Source organism: Cygnus atratus, chromosome 2, assembly GCF_013377495.2.
Source record: "Cygnus atratus isolate AKBS03 ecotype Queensland, Australia chromosome 2, CAtr_DNAZoo_HiC_assembly, whole genome shotgun sequence".
NCBI classification, from domain to species: domain Eukaryota; kingdom Metazoa; phylum Chordata; class Aves; order Anseriformes; family Anatidae; genus Cygnus; species Cygnus atratus.
The window spans coordinates 97865382-97881586 of NC_066363.1; the positions used below are offsets into that span (position 1 = coordinate 97865382).

The following is a 16205-nucleotide window of genomic DNA, read 5'->3' on the forward strand; positions in this document are numbered from 1 at the left end:
TGATAAACCATAACAGCTAAATAGGCTAGTTTATTTAGCTATACTAAACTGTTATATGATACCTGTATATAAATAGATTCTCCAACATGTGACTAGAGGCCTCACAGCTCTCAGTTCATAAGTCTCAAAGAAATGAAAAGATGAGACAGAAGGTACAACCCAACTGCCTGTTTTTCATTACATAAGAGCATGCCTTAACCTCAAAATTTTACAGAATATTCTGAGGGTAGGCCTCATTTGTATTTCTTTCTTACTCTGTGGAGTGGATAATTTAAATTGGCCCAACAATGTAAGGCTAGTGAGAAAACACACCCAAGCCTTGTAGTTCCTCAATTGTAACGTGCAAGATCATACTATTCCAGATTCAGTTATCCGGCCTACCATTTAGTTTTTTAACACATTATGTTTTTTCTTAGCAGATCATTTTATGCATACCTGGAGCATTTAGTGAAGTGCCCTGAGAAAGAAGCTGGTCATTGCTTATAGTTAATGTCGCCCCTGTACTCTGGCTGTTGATGGTTGGTGTTGTCAGCCTTAAGCTACCATTCATATCACTGCTTCCAGAATTATGCTGAATAAGATCTTGGCCTAAACAGAAATTAATCTTGTTATAACTGGAAGTATCTCAACATTATTCTACTACTGTACTTTTGACAATAAAAAATTGATCATATCATAAGAGATAAGAGAAGTAGAAAACAAAACCAAAGCACAAAATTCATTATGCAGTGGTTCAACATTTTTAATGCAGATGTGGTTATGTACGCACATAACCATACATCTAGATACTAACACAGAGAGATACTTCTGTTTATTAATATTTAGACAAATTGATCTTTCTTAGATTCAAGTCACCAACTTCATGAACCTATACAAGCTAGCAAACTAAGGGCTAATATTTAAAATATTTTTATATCTATTATATGGTTAATGAATTGCATTTAACATGTTCTCTTTTGGAAAAACATCAGTTTTAATTTTGTGGAACCGTCAACAGGCACCCAACACGCAGAAACTGAAGGCAGATTCTGTCAGCTGTTGCACATCTAAAGTCCCTTTTCCTTAGATGTGTGAACATCCATTGACAAGCAAAAAAACAGAGGTGGGGAACCATGACACTTTAACATGGACATTATTGCCACAACACTTCAAAAACATTAAACGCTTTACAGAAAAGAAAAAAGAATAAAAGAAAATAAAAGAGAGAAGCACTAAATATTATACTGAATTCTATTAAAGAAATGCAATGATACAAAAAGTGTCTTGGGGGGAAGTGGACAGCTATTTATGCTGTATAATAGGATCAGTCTCTTACAGGCACTAAAGAAAGTTGGTGCAAATGTATTCAAAGAGAGCCAGCGTATTAACTACATATTATAAAGACTGAATAGTACAACTCAAAGAACGATCAGGGCACATATTAGGAGATGGTTGTACTTTAAGTAAATATAGATCGCATAAACTCAACCCCAACACCTGCCCCGAGCTGCTTGTTCCCATCCCAGTATTACCCAGGAGTTATACTACACCACATAGGGCATGGAAAGGAAATATGAACTGCTTATCCAGGCTTTCTCCCTGAGAAATGTCTGTTGAATCAAGACTATGAATAAAATAGGGAACCAATTTAACGGGTCCTCCAAGTAAATGTACGCTGTTTTCAAAGGCAGATTTGGGGAGTATCTTTAAAAGATGATGTACATAAAAGTACGCCACAGGAATGCTGTGGAAAGTGGAAAATATCCTCAAATACTGTATAGCTAGCCTATGAAATGGAGACCTGGTAACATTAAGAAATCATTAAAAATACCAACCAGATATTGTAAGAGTGATTTCTTGAGGACTTCCTGAAGAGTTTGTAGTAGTAGAACCTGTAGCATGAGCCAAAACTTGGCTCAAACTGGAATTATTTATGGTCAACGTTATCTCATGTTGTCCATTTGAAGATGATACCATACCCTGTGAAGTCATGACTTGAGAGATGTCCTGTGTACCTAAATAGATAGAACAACCAAAAACAAATCTATGAAGATCCTATCTTTACAATACATACAATTTTTAAAACAATTACTACATTTTCTAAATATATTTATATATAAAACTATATACATCTATACATATATAGATGTATATATAGATTTATATTTATATATGTGTATATCATATATATATATATATATCTTATCTATATGATTCTAAATTCTTACTATAAAAAGATGTAGCCAACATGAGATTTTAGAACTTGCACTCTAAAGGAGAAATTGTTTCCACTATTAAATTCACTCCTCTAAAGGTTAAGATTTTCAAAGTTTTTATACATTTCTAAAGACTATAAATGTTTTTCTATTTTCATTATATAGCTTACATTATGAAAAAAGTATTAAAAATGATAAAATTGTAGAATTTGCTGAATATGCTGCTACATGAAGTATATGCCTATCTTTTTAAACAAGGTATTAAAAAAATTCTCAGTGCCATGACTGAAACTAAGAAATTCAAAGCATAAGACTTATGACAGTGCTTACCACTAGCATTGGTTGTCAGCACAGACTCTTGCTCAGACAGGGATCCTATTGTCATGTTAGCTGAAGATGTTACTGTAGGCTGTAAAGACAGGCCTGATATAGGCTGAATAACCACATTAGCAGGCACTGTGTTTTCTGTTGTCTGGAGGGTGGGATTCTGTGAAGCCATATTGGGATCTCCAGTTAGCTGCTGAGCAAGTAAATTACTCTGCTGTAGAATACTTGGATCAATCTGAAAAGCAAGTTCTCAATCTGAAGTTAACAAATATGGGTTACGTGAATATACATAGCAAACCTAGAATTCAAAAAGGTGCATATAGAGTATATGTATGAACTTCATAATTGAACATTTTAGTTTTTATTGTTTTTTTTTTTTGTTGTTTGTTTTTAAATGTGTCTATATATATAGAAAGTCTCCAAAGTCTACATGTAAACAGCCTGTCTAGCTTCAGCTATAGATTCATCCCTCATCAAAAAGTTTGGGAAATCATTATTATAGTTGCATACAAGCATGCTGGACTCTGGGTACCGATTATACTGGCATTCTGTACGGACTTACTGTTGCATTTACTCTTAATGCTGTTTTCAGGACTTTCAAAGCAGAAAGGCATGGAGCAAAAGATAAGACTGATATCAGAAATTACCTACTTTTTCAGCTCCTATGAGTCTGAAAGCTCCCAGCTCACTACCAAACATCTATTCTCAATATTTAAAATAGACATTTTATTCTTTAGGGATGAGTATTTGGGAACTGGAGGAAACAAAACTAGTCAAAATCAAAGACGACTATTTTAGAAACCTTTTGAGTAGACAGACTCCAAGCAAGTCAATGCAACTCTGCAAATGACTTTTCCCTTAGCTTGGAGTTGGACCTGTTGACCTCCACATGTCTTCTCCAGCCTCAGAATGATTCTGTGAAACTGATCAAACCTAAACTACTTCATCAAAACTGTTAACATCATTTTAAAATTTAAACGTAATCATCTCACTTTTTTATATAAAGTACCTGTATTGTTCATTTTACAAGCTCAAAGGGAATTTAAATTCTGACACCAAGTATTTAAAAACATGCTAAATAATGCAGGTGTCATGGTAAGGAAAAAAACATTCTCTGTAATCATTTGAGTTGTTTTCAGGGGTGGGGACTGCTGGGTGGGGAGATTTAGCCTAAAATGCTTTTAAAGTGAAAAAGACAAAATGCAATTAAAAGAAAAAGCAGCATTTAAAGCAATCTGACAAAATCCCAGAGGGGTAAAAAACAGAAAGACTGTAGGAGAAAAACTTAAACAGAAAAGCCCCACAATGTAGCTATTGTTGAAGTCTTTTATCAGTGTACAATTGATATAGCACAGAACTGCCAAACACCTCGCTCAAGGGAACTCTTCCAGAAGTATACTCATTAAACTTCCTTCAGTCCTCAAACTGACTCTACAAAATTAGAGACAAGAGACTAAAAGCAACCTACCTGTAATGTTATGTTGTTAATACTGGTGGCATCTATTCCAGAGATTTGAACATTTTGTCCAACTAGATTAGCAGCAAGTTGTAACTGTATTCCTTCAAGAGTGGCCAAGCTACCATCTGTCAAGGACACAGTTAAGTCACCTCCAGCTACCAAAGAAAACAGTCATATTACAATGTTTTTCTTTATCATTACTGACCACCTCTTTTAGTTTTTTTATTTTTATAAATGAAATCGCTACAAAAGCTATACAAACACATGTATATATGCGAGGAAACTTAACTTGCAGTTGCTAATTATAAATTCCATATAATTTAGGGATAGCTATTACTTAAACACAAGCTGGCATCTTCCAAAACCAAGAACTGCTCCAAAGTAGCTTTGGAAACCTGGAGAAATTTGGTATAAATTTCATTGGAGAGTATGCCACCCCTAAATACAAGCAACACTTACACAAGGTATGTACACCTGAACACGCAGGGGAAAGTCATTGCCACATTTATGCACAGAACAGAAACATTATTCAAGAAGGAATCAAAGGTAAACGTACACACATATGTGGGTGGAAATAAAGGTACATTGGCATTTGAAAAACAAAATCTTAACAACTTAGAAAACTAATATTAGTCGAACAGACTGTTGCTACAAATGCTCAGAAGAGGTGAAGAAGTCACCTTGTGTTTGACATACCTTTTCCAAACACCTTTAGTATTAAGTATGATCAACCAGCCTCCTTTGGTTCATGTCTCAAAAACATTAATCTTTGCCTATCCAAAATCCCTTACTACAGTAAATAAATCTGCTTTACGAAGCATCCAAGAAATACCTCCTCTGGGCAAAATGCAAATCAGTAATCTTGATTTTAAAAGTTTCCTGCCTCTTCCTAGGACTCCTTTTTCTGTTCACTCAAGAACTCCAAGCAAACATCAGATAGTTTTTAAATCTCCAGTTTTTCACAAACCAAGCTTGTCAAAAAAACATTTACCAGTATATTCTGAACTCTGTTGGTTTCAGACAACAGCTTAGGGTAGCTGATGACTATAGTTAAATACAAGAACAAGACACCGCTGCAAAACTGTTTCGCTTCTCTCCTTTTTAAGAAAAGGCAAGAATATTACCAAAAAGAACACAAGTACTCCTGCTACTTATCTGTGTTTTCTTCCTTTCTACAGTGCAACACCACAGCAGAACTTAAGAGATCTTTCTAAGTGAACTGTGACCAGCATACATTTTTCTCTTCATTCTAAGATAAATAGCTATTTATGTCATCACTGTGCAGGAAGTTGAACGCTACCTGCTTGGAAGTAGCGTTTGGTATAAGTTTCTGAAGCCTAGTAGAAAGCAAAGTTCAGTATTTCATCTAAATACCAACAACAAGTAACCTGTTTTTACCTGACACAGAAGCAGGCAGAATAGCCTGGCCCACAAGTCCTTGTTGAAGTAAATTTTGATCAAACTGACTCGTCAAAACAGAGTTATTCATGATGAAAACATTTGGGTCTGTTGAGGATGAATTAAGGAGACTGACTGGCTGTAGTCCCTCAGTTGAAGTACGGGCAACAGGCTTCCTAACCTTCTTGGTCTCTGGTTTATAATGACACTGTATGTGGGTTTTTCTGCGCCCAGACGTACGAAACCGTAAATCACAGTGCGGACATTTGAACGGCTTTGCTCCTGTATGCAGACGCATGTGGACTTTTAGACTTCCTTTTGTAGAAAAAGAATTACTGCACACATGACAACTGAACAGCTTCTGACCTAGAAAAATTTTAAAAAGAGAAAGGTAAGTGATAAAAACTCTAAAAATCAATAGACCTGTACCAACAAATTAAGAAAACATGGATTCTAAACTAAATTGAACAGAATAAATTTAAAATAACTAGCCACATTCTTTATATTTTTGGCTGCTTTTCAAATGAATAAAAGGATTTCAATTAATCTTATTTTTTTCCTAATTTCTGAGACTCAGTTTGTTTCCAATACACTGTGAAAAAAATCATTCAGAACCCTGATAGATCACCTGATGCCTCTTGTCTTTATCATTATCTCTCACTTCCTGACATAACGATTCAACCTACTTCAGTTTACAGATTTAGATTACAAAACCCTAACACATTGACGTCCCTTTTTGTTTAACAAAATAGTGATTACAAATCGGGATGAAAAGTCATACAGGAATGACAAATGCTGAATTAGCACTGTTTCCAAATAAAGTCAAATTAAGTGTACTTTATGGCAGCTACAAGATGATTATTGCATCTACAAGATGATGCAATATTGCTGGCTACTCAGGTAAAACGTTAACAAGAACTGCTATATATACAGGAAATTAAAAAGCAGTGAAGGCAGAAGTACAATACTGTGTCACTTCAGTTATTCCACTACAACAGTGTACACTACGTCAGGATGAGATGCAGGAAGTATTTAGCCAAAGAACCAAGTCTCAGAACCTTCAACAACATACAAGAGCTGGTTCCATGTATTACAACAAAGAGTCTCTGTATACTAACTGCAGTACAAAGGCCAACAACATCCATGAGAATAACATACCTGAAAGGAAGCGTAACAGGAGTGTTTGTTTAAAAAAAATTTAATAATCACCTCAAACAGTAAGTTTTTGCAGATAGTACAGCATTTTTTAAAAGACAGTATACCAGACACTTAGAGGAAAAAAAGCTTATTACATATTAAAAGACTTTAAACTGATTTTAAACACAAGTCCTAACAATAGAAAGAAATGACTAGAAATGTGGATATATTTCAAAAAGTCCACCTGAAGAGAAGAGCAATGTTAAATAAAAGTCATAATACGATAAACAAAGAAAATGTATCCAGTGATAATGGTTAAAAAGATTGCAGGTACATATATACTTTTTCCATGAGCTAAAACTGCTCCAGTGAGGCCACACCTCAAGTACTCTGTTCAGTTTTGGGCCCCTCACCACAAGAAGGACATCGAGGCCCTAGAAGATGTCCAGAGAAGGGCTACGAAGCTGGTGAAGGGCCTGGAACACAAGTCCTGTGAGGAGCGGCTGAGGGAACTGGGGTTGTTTAGTCTGGAGAAGAGGAGGCTCAGGGGAGACCTGATTGCTCTCTACAACTACCTGAAAGGAAGCTGTGGGGAGCTGGGGGTCGGCCTCTTCTCACAGATAACTAGTGATAGGACTAGAGGGAATGGCCTCAAGTTGCAGCAGGGGAGGTTTATGATGGGAATTAGAAGACATTTATTCTCAGAAAGAACAGTTGGGCATTGGAATGGGTTGCCCAGGGAGGTGGTGGCGTCACCGTCCCTGGGGGTGTTCAAGGAAAGGCTGGACCTGGCGCTAAGGGACATGGTTTAGTGGGTGACATTGGTGGTAGGTGGATGGTTGGACCAGATGATCTTGGAGGTCTTTTCCAACCTTAATGATTCCATGATTCTACTTTATAAGCCTACTGGTATAGGACATAGTAATAATATGGTTTATTCAAAATAATGACTCATTTGAGGATGCTGTAAGCACAGGAAGTGTCACCTAGCATTCCCATTCCCCACGTCATAGTGAAATGCACCATTCCTTGCAAAATCTTCAAGTTAAGAGAGCCTGTTAAGATAGTTACAAGATTCTCAACAAAGACATTCAAAATCTTACTGACCTGTGTGTGTTTTAACATGACAATCTAGAGTGGATTTTACAGTGAAACTCTTCCCACATTCTTCACACTTATACGGCTTCTCTCCAGTATGGATACGAACATGCCTAATAATTCCAGAATACATGTATTACGTGAATCTATACCTTTTATATCAGTTTCCAGGAATATTCTACATCTTACTAATTTTAGATTTTATCGAATACTTAATGTAACATTAAGCAGAACTAGTAAAGAAGATGATTTAAGCGCTATTTTTTGAACTGATTTTTATGTTTTTATATGCAAGTTCTATTGCAAGAAAAATAATCTAAAACTTAACAACTGTTTTAATAGTGCAGGAAACAAGAAATATAAAAAGGCTGCATATTCTGTATCTGACTAAACCAGCATTCTGACACGTATTTTTAAACCATACTGGAAAAAAAAAAAGACAAACGTACATAAGTAAGAGTCAAGCCTTAGCTTAGCAATAAAGGTTTCATATAACTTTTTTGTGACAAAGTATCTGGTGAAGAATTTAGAGATCTAAGAAGATATAGAAGTTTTCCATTTCTTACCTGACTAAATCACTGGGCTTTTTAAAGCTTTTGGGGCAGTAACTGCAACAGTTAGCGTATTTAGGCTCTGCTTCCAGTTCTGCCTGCTTATCTTTGATCTCACTAATTCTGTCTTTCTCTGCAGCAGACTGAACAAGAACTTTTTCTGAGACTGTGGCACTTTCTCGAGGCCTAATCTTTGCCAGTTCTGCTGTTTCTTCTTCTGTGAAAGTTATAACTCCAGGACGAGATTTTCTTGAAGTTCTTTCAGAGTTTTCTTCGTCATCTTCAACACACGTAACTATCAAAAAATATATATATACACCTGTTTAGCCTAATCTGTCAGCTGAAATTATGAAAATAAAGGGTGGCCAAGAAACACATGACCACTGTGTGGACTTAAAGTCTGTGGCCTGAATTTGAACTTATATCTCTTTCAGAGATCTACCTAGATGTTTATATTTATTTTAAATAGAGCTAGATTTGTAACTCCTATTTTTACAACAATTAAATACAGGTATAAGTTATTCAAGACAAAAAAAATCCCTTTTAGTGGCACATTAAAATAACTATGGAACACAATACTCTGACTACACTGGACAGGCTCCTGGCAAACTGATTTCTTTAAACAATTTAGACAAAAAAGTATTTTCAGTGGCTCAGGACATTACCCATGCTTGAAGGCTAATTTATAGCATTACTGTTACAGCATTCATGTAATCCACTGAAATATTTGTACTTGTTACGTAGTAAGTACGGTAAGAGTAAAAAATGAAATTACCTCCCCCTCCTGTTTCTGTAGCTGCTGCTACAGCTGAGGAGACTGCCTGATGTTTTTTCATATGTTTTTTGCAGTGAACTGTTGTTCGAAAACTTTCATCACAGAATGGGCACTTGTAAGGCTTCATGCTCATGTGAGTTGCCATGTGCCTTGTAAGGCTGCCATTAGTTGTGAAGGACGTATTGCAAATGCTACAGCTGAATGCTTTAACTCCTTAAAATAACAGAAACAAGTAAGTAGCATGCAGTTCTTCTAATTTATGTATACAAATTTGGTATTGTAAACCTTCTGAGTTAAGGAAATGCAGAGCTGGTATACTCTGTTACCTGTATGAGTCTTTTCATGTGACTTAAGAACTCCTGATGAAACAAAGCCACGGCCACATAGTTGGCATTTATAAGGCTTCTCACCAGTATGTGATCGTACATGTTGTTTCAAATGGCTGGATTTCTTAAAACCCTTGTTGCAATATTCACATCTATTAAAAGAAAATTATTTTCATTAGTTGCATGTAGTTAGTAGCCATAAGAAATTCAGGAAAATCTTTGACTGATCCTAAAAGTTAAGTATAACAAACCTATATGAACGCCTGCTTTGATCTTCATTGTCCTCAAGAAAATGAGGCCGCTGGGTATGCAATTCAAGTTCTTCTTGTGATGACTGATCTTGTATCAACCGAGTAGTCTAAAAATCAAAGCCTCAAGTAAATTTCAGCAACACAATATTGAAACAAAGCCACACAAGTAGGTAAGGAAAAATATAGTATTTGAAGTTAATACAAATTAATCGAAGCAATGCCAGAAATCTACCCTTTCACAAATTCATGTCAAGAAATTGAGTGCAATACAATACCTCACTCTTTCCAAGTGAGAAGGAAAATAGCAAAACTTGCACCTACTAAACCAGAATAAACACGAGGTGTACTCACACCTCCCTACCAATCTAGAAGAAAAAAGTCTCAAGTCTCCTAGATTTTCTAATGTTTGAAGGGTTAAATTTAACACTAAAGCAGCCATTTTAAACAGCACGAGCCCCAGACCAAGTAGCAAAATACACGGTGGTGCTGATAGTTCTTGACTACTTTCTGAACAGGTTTTTCCCTCTAAGCAACAGCTACAGACAAATCCTCCAGAAAAACAGCATGCTGTAACATTAAGAAAAAAACTCCAAAGGCTGAATTTACTCCAACATTTCCAGACTCTAAAACCTAATTCCCTGACTGGCATTTGCCCTTTGCAAAAAAGCATAAAAGGGCTATAATTCATGCAGCTCAGTATCAGCATTGTAAAGACACTCCCCACTGCTAGAGATGGTCTTCGCACTAGATACTGTTAACATAATAAAAAGTACTATTTAAACTGTGGTGTTTTTTATAAGTAACTAAATTCTTACAAATTTAACCAGATGAGAACTATGAAAGAACTCTCTACACTGTAATATGCAAGCTCCATGAATGATAACTACATATTTATAACGTTCTTTTTATTGCTTGATCACATCTGTAAGAATTTAAGAATTAGGAAAGAATATAGTGCAATAATACAAGATTGTCTTATAACAATAAGTCACATGAGAAGACTCATACAGGTTCCTTAGCTTCAGGCTTACAATTTTACTTCATAGCATTATATCCTTTTAAATGCCTAGAGCACCAAATCATACAAACCTTTTTATGAAACAAATAGCCATGTCACTTACATACCACCCCCTCCCTTTTTCTCCCTAGCTACTCCAAAAAAAAAAAAGCAATCTAGAAAAGAAATCATGAAACTTTCCCTATTTGTCACTTTACAAAATCATTTATTAAAGAACTCAATAAAATCATCACTGAACACAAAACAATGGATTCTGCCATCTAGCAGTACTTACTACATTAATAGTGTCTGTATTTGGAACTTGAAGAAGGGTTGGTGGATGGTAACTCGTTGAAAGAGCCTGAGATTCAAGTGTGCTTGAATCCTGCAGCTGCTGTACAGCTGGAAATTGAGTCTGTTGATTGTAGCTGTCATTCACTGTAAAACCTGTCAAATTAAAAGTCACAAAACCAGAAAACACACTGAATGGGACTCAATAACACCACTTTTTTTAAAGACTACCTTCAAAAGAGATTAAGTAGTATTACTATATGGTAATGCTCATTTTATACTCTGAGTGGCAAAATACATGTTTCTGGGATCTACATAATATGCATAATTGAGTTACTTACCATTAGCTGGAATTCTATTGGACAATCTCCTCCACAGAAAAACACTGTTTGAAGTTTCTTCAAGGTGCCACAATTACCTTAGAGCCATTGAAATTTTGAATTTCTTGTATGTAAGCATGCATGTGTCAAACAGGTTGACCCATCTCCCTTTATCCATGTTGGTACCACGCTCCCTTAACTACACTGGAAGCCGATCACAAGGATGCAAAGCTCAGTGGGGAGGATGGCGGGTGAGTGGAGGAGATGACCCAATAGGAGAACTCCAGTTTCTGATAAAGCAACCCCATTTTCTCCTACTTTGGATCTCCTCCACATATTCCCACTCTTTAGATAACAGTAAAGTATGGCCTCTCAAAGGCAAACTGCAAAGTAAAAATAAACACATTTTTAATTCACATTTCCAGTATGAAGACCTGAAATTTTTGTTTGGTTTTGTTCTTCTAAAATACCAGATCTTAACCAATTCTTTTTCTAAATGAATGAACAAACTGATAGTATCACTGACTCAAAGCCAGGAAAATATAGCTCAGATTTCAATTTTCTTTATGCTATTAGAGATGCCCTTTTATCAACCCTTCCAAACCCTAATACTTCTAATATTAAATAAAATCAGTGTTATATTGGAAGAAATGAAACCACAAGTATGAGTAATTAATAAGGGCAACAATTTCATTATTTCTGTGCAGTTTGCCTTCAGCGGACAAAAAGGGTGAAGATTATGAAACAGGCTAGAAACAAAAACCCATATCAGATGATCACAGCATCAGAGGCCAAAAAAGCAATGCTTAGAGAATGTTTTGAATTACGTTTATCAAACACTGGGATGAGTTAAGTATAAGCAGAAATTTTCCCAGAAGATATTTTCACAGCGTAAGGATATTATTATCAATATAGAAAGAAAAAAACTAGTTAAGTGCTATCACTTACATCACAGAATGAAGGCACAAACGTAAACAACTCTTGAGAGCATTATTAGTCAGGTGGTAATTCAGCATAAAACCTAATGCCACAACTTGTGTCTTAGATTTTCTCCTAGAACTACCAAGATTACAAGAAAAAAGGATTCAACAAGCTGAACCTTGCACTCGAATTACTCTTAATTAAATGACAAAAAAAAGTAGCCTGAAAAACAGCAACGCAAAGCTTTATGGTCTTTAAAGGGACACTAATTGCTGTTTTGAAACATATTTTAAAAGCTCTGTTACGGAAAACTGGTATTCCCATTACATAAGATGAGAACACATACAAAAATAAGCTTCAAGAAACTGAGAAACTAAAGTGATGCCACTTCCACGCCCTACATACAAAAAATGGACATAACTATCAAATGTTAAAAAAAATTCTTAGATCAGTAACTGATTTTTGCTAAGAAGGAAAAAAACAAAAAAGCTACTATACCATCACCTATTTCATTTTACAATGTTTTAATAAAAGCAATTATAGGCCTTCTGAAAAGTTTCCCAGAAAGAATCCTGGAACAGAGTGCTCGGGAAGAAAAGTTCTGAATTTAGATGTATTTTGGGACAAAATGAAGAAAGAAATACTACTTCTGAAAGTAGTTCTAGAATAAATATAGCAATAAGCTATAAAAAGAACGTAAGTGATGCATCACTATGTTGCTCGACACCTAGGTCGAAGGTCAATTTCCACTCAATATTTTAAAAAGATCTGACAACTCTGAGTACAGTAAAGACATTTGCCACTACCAGACTATTTTCACGGAACAACATTAAACAAAAAACATAAGTAAATGAGATAGGCTATGTCTAAGTAAGAGACAAAATTCATAGCCTTGAATTTCTGTTCTTACTTTCCATCACTATCATTTCACAGAAACTTCTGCTTAACTTTCTTTTGCCAAGCAAAGAACAGAAAACAACTTAAGGTCTGTATAATAAAGGGAGTCTCTTACTACAAAGAGTTCTAAACTTGGATCAGCTTTATGTTCAGTACAAGCATTCATTTGCAACGTTCATTTTCTCTTGGCTTTATAACATTACCCAACCTATTCTCTTCTACATTGATAAAAATTACTAAACAAAATAGAATATGCTGGAAATCGGTTTACTACTGGAGACACATGGGCTTGACGTAAGAATCAGAAACCTACTGTGTAATAGTTCATAGAAAATACAGTATCTTAGTTTGTAATAACAACCTTGTGTCTTTCTTTTCCAAACTGACAGGTCATTCAAAATTACAAATGCATCTACATGCACATGTTTATCACTGCACAGATCCACAACTAGCAATCAAATGTTCTGGAGGTTTGTTTCCCAGGTAACTTTTGGAACCACCTGAACAGTATTCATTAGAACCGATGTGTAAATAGTTACTGAAAAAAATAGGAATTTCAAGTCTTAGGATTGAAAATCAACTTCTTAAGAAAGCAAAACAGCAGTCCAGTGGCAAGGGTATATTCATGTAGGCAACAGAATAATAGTATTTGGAATTCTTGTAGTATTTCATAAACACTTCCCCCATCTCCACTAATTGAATTATTAACATTCAACCATGCTTACAGGGATATTTTAAGGAAGAAAGGGTGACATAATCTATATGAAAACATGTTTGGTGACAGATGATGTTCAACAGCCTAAAGACATGTTCTGATAAAGGATCTGTTTGGTTGTTCTGACCTCACTGAAAAGTCTTCAAATGAAGATGCCTGAATACGTAAAATTACAAAGAACACTGAAGTGCTTTTACTATCTTCAGAACTAGCTAAAATGAATACCAGATTATGACACAGAAGCACCCTCAAAAGATACACACTTTTTACCAAGTCTGAGCATATCAAGAAGAAAATCTATCTGAACAAACCAGAAATTCTGTTTGTACTAGTAACTAATACTTATACTACTGAAAAGTATTACAAACAAACCAGAAAGAAAAAAAACAAGTTCTAACAGGTCTGTGCATACGTAGAAATCAGCATCATCTGGATGAAATGCAAAGATTTCCTTTCTCAAAAAAATTAAAAAAAAAACCTTACTGAAGATTTTCTAAAAACTTTGATGTTCTATTAATAAACAATGACCCAAACTATTTTAGCAAGAATACAGCCTACAAATATCAAGGAAAAAAAAAGACAACGTCTTGAGCTTGAATGCTCTGCCTAGCTGATAGGAAAAAGAAATTAGGAGCATGAAGCACAGATGCAGACATAGGGAGAGGGTCGACCAATTTAACGCATGCATCCGCGCAAATGCTTACCTACCTGAAATTCAAAAATTTTGTAGGGCTCCAGGATCTTCAAGGAAACTTCAAAGAGTAGGGAATCTGTGGATGAGATTCCAAGTAGAATAGGAGACATCTTATACAAATGAGCCTTAAATAAAACCACACTTGTTCTGATTCTCCTGTACCAGTTTTATACTGTACTGATGATCAGCCTAGATTTCTGATGAAAGAATTGTTTTGTAGGATCAAGAAGTATCTTTTTTTTTCCCCTCCCCAGAAAAAAGCACTCGGTATTTAACATTCACTTAATGAAGAAAATAACACACTAGAAACTGAAGTCTAAATAAAAATAGCAAAACAAGGTCTGCATATTGGATTTTTAAGCTCAAAAGAGCTGTAAAAATCCAAACAAAAAACATCATCACACTGAAAGTTACGCTGAGGGTGAAAAGGTTGCATTTTTATTCTGCAGTCTCTTTTTGTTCATTTGGAAAAACTGAATAGGTAACTAATGAAAGTAATCCACAGGGTTTTAATAGGACCTGGTTCAGTCTTACTTAATAAAGGTGGAGACTAATTTCTTTTCCCAGTGACATACAAAGCAGCACAACCTAGAGAATTAAAATTGGCAAGAAATTACACTACTTCACACTGTCACACAATTTAGCAGTTGATAACATTTTTACAGAAAGCACTCTACAATTAATCAGGGAATGAAATTAACGTAGAAGTTTAATCAGATGGGATACCAATTGCTGATTACCAGCTAAAGTTCTTTGCTAGAGTCAGAAAAAAGGAGGAAGAGACCAACCAAAACAAACAAAAAACTTCAATGTAACACCACACCCAAACCCAACCAAACAAGAACTAGTAACATCATATCAAGCAACAACTCAAGAAAGACAGAAGTGAAAAGCGAAGGAAAACTAACTTCATTCTCTACAGGCTACAAAAGCATCTCTTACACCTGAGTATTTTAAAGCTAGAATAAAAAAAAACTTCCAAGCGTTTATGAACTTTTAATTTATTATGTATGCAGGTTTATAGAATATAAAAAAAACGCTGTCATTAAGTGAAACAATGATTTTTACATGATAATGTATCACAAATCTCAACAGCTACTCAATCAAATCGTAGAGCATGTTTCTGATCATCTCAAGTTAGTAGCAGGTACAGTTAGATGGGGAAGTTCTGTGGACTGCCTACTGTCACAGCAATTACCAACACAATCAAGGAAAGACTACAAAATGCCTGACTACAAGCCCCATACTGTAACGGCTAATCATCAGCTCATAAAAGCAAAATCTAATTATATTCAAGTATTCTGTATATTCTAGCAAATATAGTTTCAAAATAGTAATTTAAGAAAATGCTTTTGCAAGTTATCTGCCTTGCAGCTACATTGATTGTGGATGCTCAATTTTAAAATGTTTTTTGATAGCTATGCCGTAAAACCACATTTATAAAGATCACCTTCAAAACCTTCATAAAAGCTTTATTTATTACTAACCTTGTGATAAGCCCTGTTGATCAAATGACTGCTGTGTTATAGCTTGTTGCTCGAACTGAGCGATGTTTTCTTGTAAAGTATGCTGGGATGTCACAAATCTATCTGAAATGGGGGAGATGAAAAAAATATATGTATCACGAAAAGATGGAATTAATTGGATAATTCAGTTATTCCTGAAAAATTATATTTTAGTCATTTGAATTTTTCCTATATTAAAAAACAAAAAAAATTATTAGCTGAACAGGTATTTAAATCTTTGCTTATTGTAGGCTCTTGTACTTACTATGAAAAAAAGCAAAAAAGCTTAAGTAAAATACTTTGTTCTATCATCACTAATAGAATAAATTGACCAAGCATTTTGTATTT

The 16205-nt window shown here is 35.1% G+C and overlaps 1 protein-coding gene across 1 annotated transcript in view; it reads right to left on the bottom strand.

Moving 5' to 3' along the window:
• Positions 1-16205, bottom strand: part of ZNF236 (zinc finger protein 236) — a 72838-nt gene that overhangs the window by 14210 nt on the left and 42423 nt on the right. Inside the window, exons 16-27 of the mRNA XM_035550667.1 lie at positions 15840-15941; positions 10810-10961; positions 9518-9624; positions 9267-9418; positions 8941-9153; positions 8181-8460; positions 7624-7727; positions 5380-5745; positions 3991-4136; positions 2526-2757; positions 1815-1994; positions 436-588 (exon numbers count right to left, since the gene is read on the bottom strand). Of these exons, the coding sequence (XP_035406560.1) occupies positions 436-588; positions 1815-1994; positions 2526-2757; positions 3991-4136; positions 5380-5745; positions 7624-7727; positions 8181-8460; positions 8941-9153; positions 9267-9418; positions 9518-9624; positions 10810-10961; positions 15840-15941 (2187 nt within the window). The remainder of the gene's footprint in view (positions 1-435; positions 589-1814; positions 1995-2525; positions 2758-3990; positions 4137-5379; positions 5746-7623; positions 7728-8180; positions 8461-8940; positions 9154-9266; positions 9419-9517; positions 9625-10809; positions 10962-15839; positions 15942-16205) is intronic.